Genomic DNA, 20,387 nt, shown 5'->3' with positions numbered 1-20,387 from the left:
AGCTAACATCCCTGACCATGAGCTCACTGAACTACTCCTCCCTTGCTAATGAAGCGGAGGTCTGCTGTACGGAGAAAGAATCTTTCAGAATGAAAAAGGAGGAAGAGGAGGCTGTTATAGTGAAAGAAGAGAAAGAACCTTTTAGAGAGGAAGAGGATGCTATCTTAATAAACGTGAAGGAGGAAGACGTTTTGAGAGTGAAAAAGGAGGAGACAGAAGATCCGATTGACACCAGTGAGTACTGTCTTAAAAACAGGGACACAAACTATGCAGTTGTTGAACTAATGTGGGGTTTTTAATGGGCATTCTTACTGTAGGAATTGTTAAATGGTCGATCTGCCATTGGTTCATATACTTTTGGGACTTTTCAATTAGATGTATTGAATTCTCCATGTGGTCAACATTAAAGTTCCCCTCATCTAGTATAACAGTCTTTTAAAATTCAATATTGGTGCGTATGTTCTACTTAAAATATAAAAAAGGCACCCATTTTGTGGAACAACCCTTTTACATTTGCATCACAAATATTTTTTTAGGAAATCAAGATGAAAGTGGCCATTTTAGGCTCTTTTTAGACATATTCATGCCTCTTGTAAGACTCTGTGATTGCAATAGAAGATCATAAGTTTACCATCTGTTTGATGTTCTCATTCACACAGGAGAGAGACATGACTATGGTGGATCCTCTGCGGAGCCTCAACAACATCCTGATGCTGACGAGGCAGAGAAGAGTCTCTCCAGATCAGAACACCAGATGGTACAGCTTAGTCTGGTCTAGCATACAGCTTGCTTTATCGGCTTGGGCTGGGTTTCTGTAGAGCACTTTATGACAACAGTGACATCACCATCCATAATGATGTGTATCTGTGTCCCCTCTTTATGGTTACTAGGACAACGCTAGCCCTTCCAGCCTCCCGGAGTCCATGTGTCGTGCCTCTCCCGGTCGCACCTTACTGCTGGGTATGAAGAGGTTGTCTGTGCTGCTGGTGGACTTCAGGAAAACAACGGGGCTGAGTGGAACTGTGAGGGGAGGAGAAGAGATGAAAGGATCAGATTTGACTCATCAAAGTAAGTGCTGTAGTTTAGTTTGAACAAATACAATAGATCTGCCCACCGGTATCTGTTACCAGGACAACCAGTGGAGTTCTGTTAGTTGACAGGAAGATAGACTGGTGGATATGGATGTTATGAATATCATAACACTGAAAAATTATTCTGCCAATGAAAAGAGAGAAACCAATAGACCATATGAAACCTTGATGAAAGTTAGCTTTAGAGAGAAAATTTCAAGATGATCCAATGGAAGGGGCTTGTTTTACAAAAACTTATCCTTAAAACATGGATATTACATTGCCTGTCCCAGTCAACCCCCCTATCTTTATAAGACTGTTGAACAGGCAAACTAAACTCTAGACACTGTTCATTTATTAACTAATACTGAGGAAAGTTGTGATCAGGTTTATAGGGAAGGACATTCAATAAACACAGCACTTAAAAATGACTGATTGGCTGAGAGAAATTGATGACGATAAAAATATTGTTTGGGCTGTTTTGTTAGACTTCAGTGCGGCTTTTGACATTATCGATCGTAGTCTGCTGCTGAAAAAACGTATGGCCTTACACCCCCTGCTATATTGTGGATGAAGAGTTTTTCTTTTAAAATGTGACCTTTATTTAACTAGGCAAGTCGGTTAAGAACAAATTCTTATTTTCAATGACGACCTAGGACTGCCTTGTTCAGGGGCAGAACGACAGAGTTTTACCTTGTCAACTCAGGGATTCGATCCAGCAATCTCTCGGTTACTAGCCTACCGCTCTAACCACTAGGCTACCTGCCGCCCCAGAGCTACCTGTCTAACAGAACACAAAGAGTGTTCTTTAATGGAAGCCTGTACAACAAAATCAAGGTAGAATCAGGAATTCCCAGGGCAGCTGTTTGGCACCTACCTTTTTCAATCTTTACCAACGACATGCCAACGACATTTGAGTAAAGCCAGTGTGTGTCTGTATGCGGATGACTCAACACCGTACACGTCAGCTACCACGGAAACTGAAATGACTGCAACACTTACAAAGAGCTGCAGTGAGTTTCAGAATGGGTGTCAAGGAATAATAATAATATTTCAGATTACCTTAAGTTACATGGCCTACTATGCTAATTCTGTAGCGGTATTGTTAGAGGGGGGTAAAGATAAAGTTTTGTTGGTGCGCCAGGCAGGTATTAACCCTAGTTATTAAAGTTAGTTGAATAGAATCCCTGTAGTGCTGTCCTGAAACAGCTGCAAAACGTGACTAGTCACTTTTATTTTCCCCGGCACAAGGTGCACCTGTGTAATAATCAAGCTGGTCAATCAGCTTCTTGATATGCCACACCTGTCAGGTGGATGGATTATCTTGGCAGAGAATACATGTTAACTAACTAATGTTAACTAACAGGGATGTAAAAGATTATTGTAGTTTCTATCAGTTTTAGGAACATCTTTCCAAATATTTCACTTTATTTTTTACTTTACCCAAAATATCACATCAGCGATAGTCAAAATGTTGAAAACCTGTGAACGTCTAAATAATAAATTGGGCCACTAAAACAGCAGGTGTCGAACCCTTTCAACAACGGGGAGATTTTACTGATGTGCTTTGTGTCTTAGACGTAAAATCAAGTTTTGGACTTCCACTTAATGACTTATTTACTTATTTGATGTTTAAGGAAGTGTGTACAGTCGTGGCCAAAAGTTTTGAGAATGACACAAATGTTAATTTTCACCAAATCTGCTGCCTCAGTTTGTATGATGGCAATTTGCATATACTCCAGAATGTTATGAAGAGTGTTCAGATGAGTTGCAATTAATTGCAAAGTCCCTATTTTCTATGCAAATTAACTGAATCTCCCCCAAAACTGGAAGCTTCAAAAGGAGGGTGGTGCTTGGAATCATTGTTCTTCAAATGTCACCCACGGTTACCTGCAAGGAAACACGTGCCGTCCTCATTGCTTTGCACAAAAAGGGCTTCACAGGCAAGGATATAGCTGCCAGTAAGATTGCACCAAAATCAACCATTTATCGGATCATCAAGAACTTCAAGGAGAGCGGTTCAATTGTTGTGAAGAAGGCTTGTTGATTCAGCTGCGGGATCGGGGCACCAACAGTACAGAGCTTGCTCAGGAATGGCAGCAGGCAGGTGTGAGTGCATCTGCACGCACAGTGAAGCGAAGACTTTTGGTGTCAAGAAGGACAGCAAAGAAACCACTTCTCTCCAGGAAAAACATCAGGGACATACTGATATTCTGCAAAAGTTACAGGGATTGGTGAGACTGCTGAGGACTGGGGTAAAGTCATTTTCTCTGATGAATCCCCTTTCCGAATGTTTGGGGCATCCGGAAAAAAGCTTGTCCGGAGAAGGCAAGGTGAGCGCTACCATCAGTCCTGTGTCATGCCAACAGTAAAGCATCCTGAGACCATTCATGTGTGAGTTGCTTCTCAGCCAAGGGTGTGGGCTCACTCACAATGTTGCCTAAGAACACAGCCATGAATAAAGAATGGTACCAACATTCATGTGTGAGTTGCTTCTCAGCCAAGGGTGTGGGTTCACTCACAATGTTGCCTAAGAACACAGCCATGAATAAAGAATGGTACCAACACATCCTCCGAGTGCAACTTCTCCCAACCATCCAGGAACAGTTCGGTGACGAACAATGCCTTTTCCAGCATGATGGAGCACCTTGCCATAAGGCAAAAGTGATAACTAAGTGGCTCGGGTAACAAAACATCAGTATTTTGGGTCCATGGCCAGGAAACTCCCCAGACCTTAATCCCATTGAGAACTTGTGGTCAATCATCAAGAGGCGGGTGGACAAACATGAAAAAAACACAATTCTGACAAAATCCAAGCATTGATTATGCAAGAATGGGCTGCCGTTAGTCAGGATGTGGCCCAGAAGTTAATTGACAGCATGCCAGGGCAGATTGCAGAGGTCTTGAAAAAGAAGGGTCAACACTGCAAATATATACACTGCATCAACTTAATGTCATTGTAAATAAAAACCTTTGACACTTATGAAATGCTTGTAATTATACTTCAGCATTCCATAGTAACATCTGACAAAAATATCTAAAGACACTGAAGCAGCAAACTTTGTGGAAATTCATATTTTTCATTCTCAAAACTTTTGACCACGACTGTAGGTCGCATTCTGTATCATACAGCTATGAAAGTTATATATTTAGAACTACCTGCTCGATTGGAATCCAGTGACGTCTGTGTCTTGAGTGTCCTAGAACTGTTTAGTTTTTTGTGTTCTGACGAAAATAGAATGAATAAATAAGTAGTGTAAACATTGTCAGTAATTACCAGGAAACTTTACAACATTTGTTTTAAAATCACACTGAGATTGTTAAAACGGGCCTTAGGTTATTGAGGGATCTGATTAGGATTTACCCTCGTAGCAAGGCCGTTTTATCATGTGGAGGTTTCATTCGGGTCTCTATTTTAAAAAAACACTGTCTTTGGCAGGAGAAAGACCAGATTCAGAGGAACCAGAGCCAGGGACGTCCAAACCAGCAAGACGACACCAGTGTTCCCACTGTGGAAAGGGTTGTAACCACTTATGTGAGCTGAAACAACATGAGAGAATACACACTGGGGAGAAGCCTTACCACTGCTCCCAGTGTGGAAAGAGTTTTAACCAGAAAGGAAACCTGAAAACTCATGAGAGAATACACACAAGGGGGAAGCCTTACCGCTGCATGCAGTGTGGAAAGAGTTTTAACGATTTGGGGAAGCTGGAACGGCACGAGAGAATACACAGAGGGGAGAAGCCTTACCACTGCTCCCAGTGTGGAAAGCGTTTTAACGATTTGGGGAAGCTGGAACGGCACGAGAGAATACACAGAGGGGAGAAGCCTTACCACTGCTCCCAGTGTGGAAAGGGTTGTAACAATTTGGGGACGCTGAAACGACACGAGAGAATACATACAGGGGAGAAGCCTTACCACTGCTCCCACTGTGGAAAGCGTTTTAACGATTTGTGGAAGGTGAAACGACATGAGAGAATACACACAGGGGAGAAGCCTTACCACTGCTCCCACTGTGGAAAGTGTTTCAACCAGTCAGGGGAGCTGAAACGACATGAGAGAATACACACAGGGGAGAAGCCTATGCACACAGGGGAGAAGCCTTACCACTGCTCCCACTGTGGAAAGTGTTTCGTCCAGTCAGGGGAGCTGAAACGACATGAGAGAATACACACAGGGGAGAAGCCTTACCACTGCTCGCAATGTGAAAAGATGTATAGGCAGAAAGGACACCTAAAAGCTCATGAGAAAATTCATACTGGGGAGAAGCCTTACCAATGCTCCCAGTGTGGAAAGTGTTTCACCTGGGCAGGGTATCTGAAAAAACACGAAAGAATACACACAGGGGAAAAGCCTTACCCCTGCTCCCAGTGTGGCAAGTGTTTCAATGAGACAGGGGATCTGAAAAAACACGAAAGAATACACACAGGGGAGAAGCCTTACCCCTGCTCCCAGTGTGGCAAGTGTTTTAACCAGTTAGGGGCCCTGAAACAGCACAAGAGAATACACACAGGGGAGAAGCTTTACCACTGCTCCCAGTGTGGCAAGTGTTTTAACCAGTTAGGGACCCTGAAACAGCACAAGATCATACACACAGGGGAGATGCATTACCACTCCTCCCAGGGCGCAAAGCATTTGCCCATTTAGGAAGCCTGAAAGAACATGAGACACAGAGGAGAAGGCTTTACAGAAGATTAGATTTTGGGAAAACATATTACTCATAACAGTCACGTAAACATCATTAGAGAATCTACACAGGAGAGAGAAATTACTTCTCTTAGCATGTATATTGATATTTCACATCTCATTGACTCACAACTCATCAGAGAACATACACAGTGCTCCCATTGTCTTATATTGTTGACTGATAATGTGTTGACCTGTTTTTACCAGATGAAATTGCTTCTTCCAGTTATTGATAAACATGTACCTGTTAAGAAACTGACTGTTAAATATGTAAAGGCTCCATGGATTGATGAGGAATTTAAAAACTGTATGTTTGAAAGAGTTGGGGCAAAAGGAGTGGCTAATAAGTCTGACTGCACATCTGTACTGCAAATTGAGAAATGATGTGACCAAACTCAACAAAAATAATCAACTTATTATGAAGCCAAGATCAATGATATAATGAATGATGTAATAAAACATCATGAAAGAAAAGCAGTGCAAGTATTGAATGTTGTAAAGTTAGTGTGGGAGAGGTGGAACAATTGGTATCGATCAATAATGACAAACCTCCTGGCATTGACAACTTAGATGGAAACTACTGAGGACAGTAGCTGACTCTATAGCCACTCCTATCTGACATATTTTTAATATGAGCCTAGAGGAAAGTCTGTCCTCAGGCCTGGAGGGAAGCCAAATTAATCCACTACCCAAGAGTGGTAAAGCGGCCTTTACTGGTTCTAACAGCAGACCTATAAGCTGGCAGCCAGCTCTTAGCAACCTGTTGTAAATAAATTGTGTTTGACCAAATCTAATGCTATTTCTCTGTAAACAAAAGAACAAGAACATATGAAGTGTGATGTACCGCAGGGCAGCTCTCTAGGCCCTCTACTCTTTTCTATTTTTACCAATGGCCTGCCACTGGCATTAAACAAAGCATATGTGTCCATGTATGCTGATTATTCAACTATATAAGCTACCAGCAACCACAGCTAATGAAGTCACTAAAACCCGTAACAAATAGTTGCAGTCTGTTTTGGAATGCATGGCCAGTAATAATCTGGTCCTGAACCTCTCTAAAACTTAGATCATTGTATTTGGTACAAATCATTCCTTAAGTTCTAGACCTCAGCTGAATCTGGTAATGAATTGTGTGGCTGTTGAACAAGTTGAGGAGACTAAATTACTTGGCATTACCTTAGATTGTAAACTGTCATGGTCAAAACATATAGATTCAATGGTTGTAAAGATGGGGAGAGGTCTAGCCATAATAAAGAGATGCTCTGCTTTTTTGACACTACTCTCCACAAAGCAAGTTCTGCAGGCTCTAGTTTTGTCTAATCTTGATTATTGTCCAGTCGTGTGGTCCAGTGCTGCAAGGAAAGACCTAGTAAAGCTGCAGCTGGCACAGAACAGAGCGGCTGTCACGCCCTGGCCATAGAGAAGCTTCTATTCTCTATTTTGATTAGGCCAGGGTGTGACTAGGGTGGGCATTCTATGTTCCTTTTTATGTGTTTTTGTATTTCTTTGTTTTGGCCGGGTATGGTTCTCAATCAGGGGGTATGGTTCTCAATCAGGGAAAGCTGTCTATCATTGTCTCTATTCTCTGTTTTTTGATTAAATAAAATTCATGAACACTTACCACGCTGCGCTTTGGTCCATGCCCACCGACGAGAGACATGACAATTGTGTCATGTTTTGTGTTGACCGCAGGAGGGGTAGCTGCTGCTTTTGCAACAGCTAATGGGGATCCTAGTAAAATACCAAATACCAAACTCTGTTGTTCTCTCTGAGCTCAGAAATAAAGAATCTTGGTTTGACTTGGACTCCAGCAGATCCTTATATTATAATATCCACTACAACTCACCCACAGATTGCTGTTTCATGATTGTCTCAATGAAGAGTTCCTCATTCCACTTTCCTGTGGGCTTTTACAAGCCTCCCACTGGTTGAATAAACGTTGTTTCCACGTCAAATTAAAAAAACATCCTTAACATTGATGAACCTTCACTATCTTCATCCCTAAACTAGCAACATTAACTATTGTCTATTGTTATTCTCAATGACATTCCTGGCCTTATGAAATCCTAGCTAAATACAATGTTCCCACCCGTTTTCATGTCTTTGGTTATTCGATTACATTTCTCATTAAGATGAATATTGTTTTAATTCCGCATGGGTCACGCATTGCTTTGGTCATGTGTTGCCTTATGGGTCAAAGAATATAGCAATTGTGCTCTCTTCTCAATCACTTACAGTTTCTTTGGAAAGTAATCAGACCCCTTGACTTGTAGGTTTAGGTCATCAGTAAAGGGGACATCTTAAATATTACAATGACCCTTTCAAAGACAGACATCCCCCGGACCTCCCCCTATAACTATTTTTTAAAGGGTAAAATGATGTGTTTTCTACAGCATTAAGGTCAGGGCGTTGTGATGCCCACTCCAATACCTTGACTTTGTTGTCCTTAAGCCATTTTGCCACAACTTTGGAAGTATGCTTGGGGTCATTGTCCATTTGGAAGACCCATTTGCGACCAAGCTTTAACTTCCTGACTGATGTTGCTTCAATATATCCACGTAATTTTCCTACCTCATGATGCCATCTATTTTGTGAAGTGCAACCAGTCCCTCCTGCAGCAAAGCACCCCACAACACGATGCTGTCACCCCCGTGCTTCACGGTTGGCATGGTGTTCTCCGGCTTGCAAGACCCCCCCCCTTTTTCCTCCAAACATTACAATGGACAAACAGTTCTGTTTTTGTTTCATCAGAATAGAGGACATTTCTACAAAAAGTACAATCTTTGTCCGCAAACCTTAGTCTGCTTTTTTTATGGGGGTTTTGGAGCAGTGGCTTCTTCCTTACTGAACGGCCTTTCAGGTTATGTTGATATAGGACTCGTTTTACTGTGGCTATAGATACTTTTGTACCTGTTTCCTCCAGCATCTTCACAAGGTCCTTTGCTGTTGTTCTGGGATTGATTTGCACTTTTCGCACCAAAGCACTTTCATCTCTAGGCGACAGAACGCGTCTCTTTCCTTAGGGGTATGACGGCTGCGTGGTCCCATGGTGTGTATACTTGCATACTATTATTTCTACAGATAAACGTGGTACCTTCAGGCGTTTGGAAATTGCTCCCAAGGATGAACCAGACTTGTGGAGGTCTACATTATTTTATCTGAGGTCTTGGCTGATTTCTTTGGATTTTTCCAATGATGTCAAGCAAAGATGCATTGAGTTTGAAGGTAGGCCTTGAAATACATCCACGGGTACAACTCCAATTGACTCAAATTATGTAAATTAGAATAATCAGAAGCTTCTAAAGCCATGACAATTTTTCTGGAACTTTCCAAGCTGTTTATTAAAGGCACAGTCAACTTAGTGTATGTAAACTTCTGACCCACTGGAATGGTGATACAGTGAATTATAAGTGAAATAATCTGTCCAAACAATTGTTGGAAAAATTACTTGTGTCATGCACAAAGTAGAAGTCCTAACCGACTTGCCAAAACTATAGTTTGGTAACCTCTCTTGGGCAGGGGGCAGTATTTTCACCTCTGGTTGAAAAGCGTGCCCAAATTAAACTGCCTGGTACTCAGTCCCAGAAGATAGGATATGCATATAATTAGTAGATTTGGGTAGAAAACACTCAAGTTTCCAAAACTGTTAAAATAATGTCTGTGAGTATAACAGAATGGATATGGCAGGTGAAAACCTGAGGAAAATCCAACCAGGAAGTACTATTATTTTGAAAGGCTGTTTTTCCATTGAAAGCCTATCCACCATACAAAGACTTAGGACCCAGTTCACGAGCTCTATGGCCTCCCCTACATGTGACCAGTGTTTAGGCATTGTTTCAGGCTTTTACTCTGAAAATTAGGGAGATACAGCACTTTCAATCAGTGGCCAGTGGAAATTTCCAGACATCAGCCAAGCGCCTGATCGGGAGCGCGCCTTTCTTGTTTCTCCTTTTCTATTGACAAAGCTTTTGTCCGGTCGAAATATTATTGATTATTTATGACAAAAACAACCTGAGGATTGATTTTAAACATTGTTTGACATGTTTCTACTAACTTTAATTTTACTTTTCGTCTGGACTTTGTGCCCGAGCCTTGTGCATTCGGATTGCTGGACATAACGCGCAAACAAAAAGGAGGTTTTTGGTCATAAAGAGGGGCATTACCGAACAAAAATAACATTTATTGTCTAACATGGAGACCTGAGAGTGCCACCAGATAAAGATCATCAAAGGTAAGTGATTAATTTTAATCGCTATTTCTGACTTTTGTGACACCTCTCCTTGGTTGGAAAATGGCTGTATAGTTCTCTGTGGCTCGGGGCTGACCTAACAATCGTTTGGTGTGCTTTCGCAGTAAAGCCTATTTGAAATCGGACACTGTGGCTGGACTTACAAGAAGTTTATCTTTAAAATGGTGTATGTTTGAGGAATTTTAAATAAGGGATTTCTGATGTTTTTAATTTGGCGCCTTGCAATTTCACTGGCTGTTGTCGAGGTGGGACGCTAGCGGGTGGGACGCACTTGTACCAGAGAGGTTAACAAGAAATGGGTTAACTTGTGGAGTGGTTGAAAAACGAGTTTTAATGACTCCAACCTAAGTGTATGTAAACTTCGACTGTGTGTGTGTATATGTATGTATGTATGTACAGTGGGGAGAACAAGTATTTGATACACTGCCGATTTTGCAGGTTTTCCTACTTACAAAACATGTAGAGGTCTGTAATTGTTATCATAGGTACACTTCAACTGTGACAGACGGAATCTAAAACAAAAATCCAGAAAATTACATTGTATGATTTTTAAGTAATTAATTAGCATTTTATTGCATGACATAAGTATTTTATACATCAGAAAAGCAGAACTTAATATTTGGTACAGAAACCTTTGTTTGCAATTACAGAGATCATACGTTTCCTGTAGTTCTTGACCAGGTTTGCACACACTGCAGCAGGGATTTTGTCCCACTCCTCCATACAGACCTTCTCCAGATCCTTCAGGTTTCGGGGCTGTCGCTAGGCAATACTGACTTTCAGCTCCCTCCAAAGATTTTCTATTGGGTTCAGGTCTGGAGACTGGCTAGGCCAGGTCTGAAGAGCTCCAATGTTTCGGGTTTAAATTCGCTAGCAAACAACCGTGTGGTTGAATCAGTAATCTGTTGTCGTGTTGAAGCCTCCTGTCCCGTCCACTAGATTATAAGAAGAAAGAAGAAGAAGAAGCAAGAAGCATCACCTGAAAGACTCACATCGCCATCTGCTGACTGGAGTGGGTAACGCAGACTGGAGAAACATCTCCATTACAATGTTTATACTGGCAAGCAATGTCATAAGAAGTACTGTAAAAACAACCAGATGTTACGTTTTCTCTTACTTCCTACAGCCAATACTTTCCTCCAGGGCTGACCTGCCCATTAGACAGGATTAGGTGACAGATTGAAGAGGGTGTTATATTCCTAGCTAAACTGACCAAGGCTCATCTCTAACAACACATAATAACACTTCATATAATGCTGCCCAAATACGAAAACTTCTCTCACCCAGTGGCATATGGGCTATTTAGGTGAGTGTTGCTGTTGCCACATGAAGCAGTGCCCACTTTGCAAAAGGCAACATGAACAGATAGGACCCTATCTGTGCAGAGCACATGCACCTTTGCCCTTCCAGTCTCTGAAGTGCCCTTTTGGGTAATTTGTATTCAGTTTTTTCTCATCAGTTATTCTACACCCACTGCCTGCAAGCCATCGTTAAATTAGCCTCAGTGATTTGTATTTTCCAGCAACTTTGTTCCTGTTCCCAAGAAAGCGAAGGTAACTGAGCTAAATGACTATCGCCCTGTAGCACTCACTTCCTTCATCATTGAAGTGCTTTGAGAGACTAGTCAAGGACCATATCACCTCCACCCTACCTGACACCCTAGACCCACTCCAATTTGCTTACTGCCCCAATAGGTCCACAGACGACGCAATCGCAATCACACTGCCCTAACCCATCTGGACAAGAGGAATACCTATGTAAGAATGTTGTTCATCGACTACAGCTCAGCATTTAACACCATAGTACCCTCCAAACTCGTCATTAAGCTCGAGACCCTGGTTCTCGACCCCGCCCTGTGCAACTGGGTCCTGGACTTCCTGATGGGCTGCTCCCAGGTGGTGAAGGTAGGTAACAACATTTCCACCCCGCTGATCCTCAACCCCCACAAGGGTGCGTTCTCAGCCCTCTCCTGTACTCCCTGTTCACCCATGACTGTGTGGCCATGCACGCCTCCAACTCAATCATCAAGTTTGCAGACAACACTACAGTGATAGGCTTGATTACCAACAACGACGAGTCGGCCTACAGGGAGGAGGTGAGGGCCCTCGGAGTGTGGTGTCAGGAAAATAACCTCACACTCAATGTCAACAAAAGGAGAATGATCGTGGACTTCAGGAAACAGCAGAGGGAGCAGCCCCCTATCCACATCGACGGGACAGTAGTGGAGAAGGTGGAAAGTTTTAAGTTCCTCACATAATGGACAAACTGAAATGGTCACCCACACAGACAGCGGGGATGAAGAAGGCGCAGCAGCGCCTCTTCATACACAGGTGGCTGAAGAAATTTGGCTTGTCACCAAAAACACTCTCAAATTTTTACAGATGCACAATCGAGAGAAAAAATAGAAAATAACAGTTGTTTTTTTCTTTGTGTTATCTTCTACCAGATCTATGGTGTTATATTCTCCTACATTCCTTTCACATTTCTACAAACTTCAAAGTGTTTCCTTTCAAATGGTACCGAGAATATGCATATCCTTGCTTCTGGACCTGAGCTACAGGCAGTTAGATTAGGGAATGTCTACAGGCAGTTAGATTAGAGAATGTCTACAGGCAGTTAGATTAGGGAATGTCTACAGGCAGTTAGATTAGAGAATGTCTACAGGCAGTTAGATTAGAGAATGTCTACAGGCAGTTAGATTAGGGAATGTCTACAGGCAGTTAGATTAGAGAATGTCTACAGGCAGTTAGATTAGAGAATGTCTACAGGCAGTTAGATTAGAGAATGTCTACAGGCAGTTAGATTAGAGAATGTCTACAGGCAGTTAGATTAGAGAATGTCTACAGGCAGTTAGATTAGGGAATGTCTACAGGCAGTTAGATTAGAGAATGTCATTTTAGGTGACAATTGGAGAGAAAAAAAGGGGCGGATCCTTCAGAGGATTCTGAGAGAAGAAACACAGGGACAAATCAGAAACCTGGAAAAACTAAACAGAGCAGAGAATACCAGAAACACAGGGACAAATCAGAAACCTGGAAAAACTAAACGGAGCAGAGAATACCAGAAACACAGGGACAAATCAGAAACCTGGAAAAACTAAACGGAGCAGAGAATACCAGAAACACAGGGACAAATCAGAAACCTGGAAAAACTAAACGGAGCAGAGAATACCAGAAACACAGGGACAAATCAGAAACCTGGAAAAACTAAACGGAGCAGAGAATACCAGAAACACAGGGACAAATCAGAAACCTGGAAAAACTAAACGGAGCAGAGAATACCAGAAACACAGGGACAAATCAGAAACCTGGAAAAACTAAACGGAGCAGAGAATACCAGAAACACAGGGACAAATCAGAAACCTGGAAAAACTAAACGGAGCAGAGAATACCAGAAACACAGGGACAAATCAGAAACCTGGAAAAACTAAACGGAGCAGAGAATACCAGAAACACAGGGACAAATCAGAAACCTGGAAAAACTAGTGGCAACACATAGAGTTGGGTTGGATATAGTCATGGTAAGATACATGATAGTGGCAAACACATGGAGTTGGGTTGGATATAGTCATGGTAGGATACATGATAGTGGCAACACATGGAGTTGGGTTGGATATAGTCATGGTAGGATACATGATAGTGACAACACATGGAGTAGGGTTGGATATAGTCATGGTAGGATACATGATAGTGGCAACAAATGGAGTAGGGTTGGATATAGTCATGGTAGGATACATGATAGTGGCAACACATGGAGTTGGGTTGGATATAGTCATGGTAGGATACATGATAGTGGCAACACATGGAGTTGGGTTGGATATAGTCATGGTAGGATAAATGTGAATATGAATTAATGCCCCCATTTCAGATGACTCTGACATTTTTCTTGTACCCAATGATTTCTGAATGAACTTGCTTGGTCGGTCCTCATGGTGGTTTTACAGTCGTGTTTAATACGTTTTATGTACATACTGGATTAGAACACATGAAATGCACATTGTTATAATTGGTACCACTTGTTTTCCCTCGACAATATATTAGATGTGTGGAACATATGGAACATACATGAAATGGGATATCAGCCAACTCAGTGACAACAGAACACTGTACAGCCTTAACTGTGGAGTGAAATGGGATATCAGCCAACTCAGTGACAACAGAACACTGTACAGCCTTAACTGTGGAGTGAAATGGGACATCAGCCAACTCAGTGACATCCACAGAACACTGTACAACCTTAACTGTGGAGTGAAATGGGACATCAGCCAACTCAGTGACATCCACAGAACACTGTACAACCTTAACTGTGGAGTGAAATGGGATATCAGCCAACTCAGTGACAACAGAACACTGTACAACCTTAACTGTGGAGTGAAATGGGATATCAGCCAACTCAGTGACAACAGAACACTGTACAACCTTAACTGTGGAGTGAAATGGGACATCAGCCAACTCAGTGACAACAGAACACTGTACAACCTTAACTGTGGAGTGAAATGGGACATCAGCCAACTCAGTGACAACAGAACACTGTACAACCTTAACTGTGGAATGAAATGGGACATCAGCCAACTCAGTGACATCCACAGAACACTGTACAGCCTTAACTGTGGAGTGAAATGGGACATCAGCCAACTCAGTGACAACAGAACACTGTACAACCTTAACTGTGGAGTGAAATGGGACATCAGCCAACTCAGTGACAACAGAACACTGTACAACCTTAACTGTGGAGTGAAATGGGACATCAGCCAACTCAGTGACAACAGAACACTGTACAACCTTAACTGTGGAGTGAAATGGGACATCAGCCAACTCAGTGACAACAGAACACTGTACAACCTTAACTATGGAGTGAAATGGGACATCAGCCAACTCAGTGACAACAGAACACTGTACAACCTTAACTATGGAGTGAAATGGGACATCAGCCAACTCAGTGACAACAGAACACTGTACAACCTTAACTGTGGAGTGAAATGGGACATCAGCCAACTCAGTGACAACAGAACACTGTACAACCTTAACTGTGGAGTGAAATGGGACATCAGCCAACTCAGTGACAACAGAACACTGTACAACCTTAACTTTTTTTTAAATTCTACCTTTATTTAACTAGGCAAGTCAGTTAAGAACAAATTCTTATTTTCAATGACGGCCTAGGAACAGTGGGTTAACTGCCTGTTCAGGGGCAGAACGAAAGATTTGTACCTTGTCAGCTCGGGGATTTGAACTTGCAACCTTCCGATTACTAGTCCAACGCTCTAACCACTAGGCATGGTATATGGTATATGGTATGGAGTGAAATGGGATATCAGCCAACTCAGTGACAACCACAGAACACAACTATGTATAGTTTATACAAATATTAGTCTCTTAGCTCTTATTGCAGGACTTTGACGGTGGTACATCACCTCCCCAGTCAACCTATTGTGTGTATTGAACATTCATATTGGACTATACAGCCTTACCTATAGAGTAGCACCACCACCGATCACAACTTCCTGTTTCCATCACAGTTGTTGTGAGTTTTTTATACGGTATCACTTTACTCACAAATAACCTTGGGATGGAAACATGGTTAATCAATCTGTATACAGACAAATTATTTTCCCCTCAGGAAGCTCCGGTAAACAGTGGTTGTAGTACACTGCTGCCACCACCAGGCCTGGAGGTCGTTTTGACTTTGTTGATTGTGAACTGTGTTAGCAGCTAGCTAACTGGCTACTGATCAACCTATTGTGTGTATTGAACATTCATATTGGACAGCCTTACCTATAGAGTAGCACCACCACCCATCAGCCAGTTCTCTTCTTGGTGTCAAAGCTGCAGTGTATTGTTGCTATAGGAGTTTATGATTAATAATCCCAATTATTTGATGTCACCATACAATTCCTTTAAAGCTCCAAGCTGAAAAATATAAATCATCAGAGTGGGTCACCAACGTAAATGTAAACAATATCACTTGATTATCAGAGGGGTGTATTATGACATCATATAGAACTACTCAGACATTCCAAATCAGGCTTCATCCATATCATGAAGGTGGATATTGATCCAACCATTTCCAAAGTAATGACCGGGCTGATGGAAACAGGATATGCCTGTATACTTTTCTAAATGCTGACAGACGATATGTTAGTTTGTTTTACATGGTTTATTATTTTGTTTGACAAATAAAATATCATTCTTATCCATAATAATTTCATCATGTAGCTAGCCTACCAGCACTGTATCTGTGAGCTGTTGGCTACAGTGCACGGGACAAGAGCACGTTTGCTATAGAACTCAACGTAACAAAAAGAAGATCAGTAGAGTTGAAAATGCGATGGAAACCAATTTAACTTGTATTTTTCATTCGGCACATGGGAATTCAACAGCAGGTGGATCCAACACCCACCGCTTATTCAAACCAGCCCACTGGTGTCAGTTAAACATCTAGCTTCTATTTACATGTTACATAAAGTCAATTCAACATGAAACCAACACAAGGGATTTGGGTTGCCAGTTCTGTGAAAAATATTAAAAAATACCTGATGTTCATGGCTTTTTACAAATCCAATCAGTTTTCCACATTAATCAAACATCATGGATTTGTTTTGTTGAAATGACGTGGAAACAAAGTTAATTCAACCAGTGGGAGGCTTGTAAATGACCCCAGGAAAGTAAAACAAAGAAGTCTTCATTGAGACAATGATAAATAGCAATCCGTGGAAGAGTTGAGGTGGATATTATAAAATAAGGATCTGCTGGAGTCCAAGTCAAACCAATATTCTTTATTTCTGAGCTCAGAGAGAATAACACAGAGTTTAAAAAAAGGACCATTTAAACACATGGAATCTGATCTACTCTATTTTCAAACTGACAGACTCCATATTCACTTCATGGTTTCTAATAAAAACATACAAATATATGTTTGAATATACGTTGTACAATTACATTTCATCTGGTAAAGACAGGTAAACACATTATCAGTCAACAATATAAGACAACGGGGCCACTGTGTATGTTCTCTGATGAAGTCAATGTGAAGTGAAATATCAATATTCACACTAGAAGTAATGATTCTCTCCTGTGTGGATTCTCACATGACTTTTAAGTGACTGTGATGAGTAATATGTCTTCCCACAGTCTGAGCATTTGAAAGGCTTCTCCCCTGTGTGTATTCGCTCATGAGTTGTCAGCATTCCCGAGACCTTAAAACTCTTTCCACACCAGGCGCAATGGTATGGCTTCTCCCCTGTGTGTATTCGCTCATGACATTTCAGTTGTCCTAAGCGGCTAAAACTCTTTCCGCACTGGGCGCAAAGGTATGGCTTCTCCCCAGTGTGTATTCGCTCGTGAGATTTCATGTTTCCTAAGTGGTTAAAACTCTTTCCACACTGGGCACAATGGTATAGCTTCTCTGCTGTGTGTGTCCTCTCATGTCTTTTCAGGCTTCCTAACTTGGTAAAACTCTTTCCAATCTGGGAGCAGAGGTGTTGTCTTGCCGGTTTGGACGTTCCTGGTTCCGCAGAGTTTGGTTTTTCTCCTGCCAAAGACAGTGTTTATTTAAAGAGAGACCTGAATGAAACCTCTACATTATAAAACTAGCTGTATGATATAGAACACGACCTAGACACTTCCTTAAACCTAAAATAGGTAAAAAAGTAATTTTGTGTGGAAGTCCAAAACTTAGAGACAGACACAAAGCACAGTAAGGTCTCCCCATTGTCGATTTGGGAAGATGTTACTATAAAAATACAACATGTAAAATGTTGGACCCATGTTTCATGAGCTGAAATAAAAGATCCCAGAATTCTTCACTTACGCACAAAAGCTTCATTCTCTCAAATTTGGTGCACACATTTGTTTACAACCCTGTTAGTGAACATTTCTCCTTTTACAAGATAATCTATCCTCCAGGTGTGGCATATCAAGAAGCTGATTAAACAGCATGATCATTACACAGGTGCACCTTGTGCTGGGGAGAATAAAAGGCCATTCTAAAATGTGCAGTTTTGTCACACAACACCACAGATGTCTCAAGTTTTGAGGGAGTGTGCAATTGGCATGCTGACTGCAGGAATATATACTGGAGCTGTTGCCAGAGAATGTAACGTTAATATCTCTACCATATGCCGCCTCCAACGTCGTTTTAGAGAATTTGGCAGTACATCAGACCGGTCTCACAACCGCAGACCACATATAACGACGCCAGCCCAGGACCTCCACATCGTCTGAGACCAGCCACCCGAGTTGTATTCCTCTTTGTAATGAAGCCTGAGGAGTATTTAGCTCTGTAACAAAGCCCTTTTGTGGGGGAAAACAAATTCTCATTGGCTGGGCCTGGCTCCGCAGTTGGTGGGCTGGTGGGTGTTTATATTTTTGTTCTGTATACACAGCTGAAGTCAGAAGTTTCCATACACCTTAGCCAAATACATTTAAACTCAGTTTTTCACAATTCCTGACATTTAATCCTAGTAAAAATTCCCTGTCTTAGGTCAGTTAGGATCAAATCAAATCAAATTGTATTTGTCACATACACATGGTTAGCAGATGTTAATGCGAGTGTAGCGAAATGCTTGTGCTTCTAGTTCCGACAATGCAGTAATAACCAACAAGTAATCTAACTAACAATTCCAAAACTACTACCTTATAGACACAAGTGTAAGGGGATAAAGAATATGTACATAAGATATATGAATGAGTGATGGTACAGAGCGGCATAGGCAAGATACAGTAGATGGTATCGAGTACAGTATATACATATGAGATGAGTATGTAAACAAAGTGGCATAGTTAAAGTGGCTAGTGATACATGTATTACATAAGGATGCAGTAGATGATATAGAGTACAGTATATACGTATGCATATGAGATGAATAATGTAGGGTATGTAACATTATATTAGGTAGCATTGTTTAAAGTGGCTAGTGATATATTTTACATCATTTCCCATCAATTCCCATTATTAAAGTGGCTAGAGTTGAGTCAGTGTCAGTGTGTTGGCAGCAGCCACTCAATGTTAGTGGTGGCTGTTTAACAGTCTGATGGCCTTGAGATAGAAGCTGTTTTTCAGTCTCTCGGTCCCAGCTTTGATGCACCTGTACTGACCTCGCCTTCTGGATGATAGCGGGGTGAACAGGCAGTGGCTCGGGTGGTTGTTGACCTTGATGATCTTTATGGCCTTCCTGTGACATCGGGTGTCCTGGAGGGCAGGTAGTTTGCCCCCGGTGATGCGTTGTGCAGACCTCACTACCCTCTGGAGAGCCTTACGGTTGTGGGCAGAGCAGTTGCCATACCAGGCGGTGATGCAGCCCGTCAGGATGCTCTCGATTGTGCATCTGTAGAAGTTTGTGAGTGCTTTTGGTGACAAGCCGAATTTCTTCAGCCTCCTGAGGTTGAAGAGGCGCTGCTGCGCCTTCTTCACGATGCTGTCTGTGTGAGTGGACCAATTCAGTTTGTCTGTGATGTGTATGCCGAGGAACTTAAAACTTGCTACCCTCTCCACTACTGTTCCATCGATGTGGATAGGGGGGAGTTCCCTCTGCTGTTTCCTGAAGTCCACAATCATCTCCTTAGTTTTGTTGACGTTGAGTGTGAGGTTATTTTCCTGACACCACACTCCGAGGGCCCTCACCTCCTCCCTGTAGGCCGTCTCGTCGTTGTTGGTAATCAAGCCTACCACTGTTGTGTCGTCCGCAAACTTGATGATTGAGTTGGAGGCGTGCGTGGCCACGCAGTCGTGGGTGAACAGGGAGTACAGGAGAGGGCTCAGAACGCACCCTTGGGGGGCCCCAGTGTTGAGGATCAGCGGGGTGGAGATGTTGTTGCCTACCCTCACCACCTGGGGGCGGCCCGTCAGGAAGTCCAGTACCCAGTTGCACAGGGCGGGGTCGAGACCCAGAGTCTCGAGCTTGGAGGGTACTATGGTGTTGATCACCACTTTATTTTAAGAATGTGAAATGTCAGAAGAGAGAATGATTTCAGCTTTTATTTCTTTCATCACATTCCCAGTGAGTCAGAAGTTTACTTACACTCAATTAGTATTTGGTAGCATTGCCTTCAAATGGTTTAATTTGGGTCAAATGTTTCAGGTACACAAGCTTCCCACAATAAGTTGGGTGAATTTTGGCCCATTCAGTAGATGGTATAGAGTATATAGGAGGCCCATTCCTCCTGACAGAGCTAGTGTAACTGAGTCAGGTTTGTAGGCCTCCTTGCTCACACACACTTTTTCAATTCTGCCTATAAACTTTCTATAGGATTGAGGTCAGCGCTTTGTGATGGCCACTGCAATACCTTGACTTGTTGTCCTTAAGCCATTTTGCCACAACTTTGGAAGTGTGCTTGGGGTAATTGTCCATTTTGGAAAACCCATTTGTGACCAAGCTTTAACTT

The 20,387-nt window shown here is 42.1% G+C and overlaps 1 protein-coding gene across 1 annotated transcript in view; it reads left to right on the top strand.

The window, feature by feature from the left end:
- LOC139370044 (zinc finger protein 345-like) overlaps positions 1 to 20,387 on the top strand; it is a 637,497-nt gene that overhangs the window by 119,084 nt on the left and 498,026 nt on the right. The window contains exon 10 of the mRNA XM_071109346.1: positions 4,611 to 5,674. Within this exon, the coding sequence (XP_070965447.1) occupies positions 4,611 to 5,674 (1,064 nt within the window). The remainder of the gene's footprint in view (positions 1 to 4,610; positions 5,675 to 20,387) is intronic.

This window comes from Oncorhynchus clarkii, chromosome 17, assembly GCF_045791955.1.
Source record: "Oncorhynchus clarkii lewisi isolate Uvic-CL-2024 chromosome 17, UVic_Ocla_1.0, whole genome shotgun sequence".
In the NCBI taxonomy this organism is placed as follows: Eukaryota; Metazoa; Chordata; class Actinopteri; order Salmoniformes; family Salmonidae; genus Oncorhynchus; species Oncorhynchus clarkii.
This window is presented reverse-complemented; position numbering and strand designations above follow the sequence as displayed.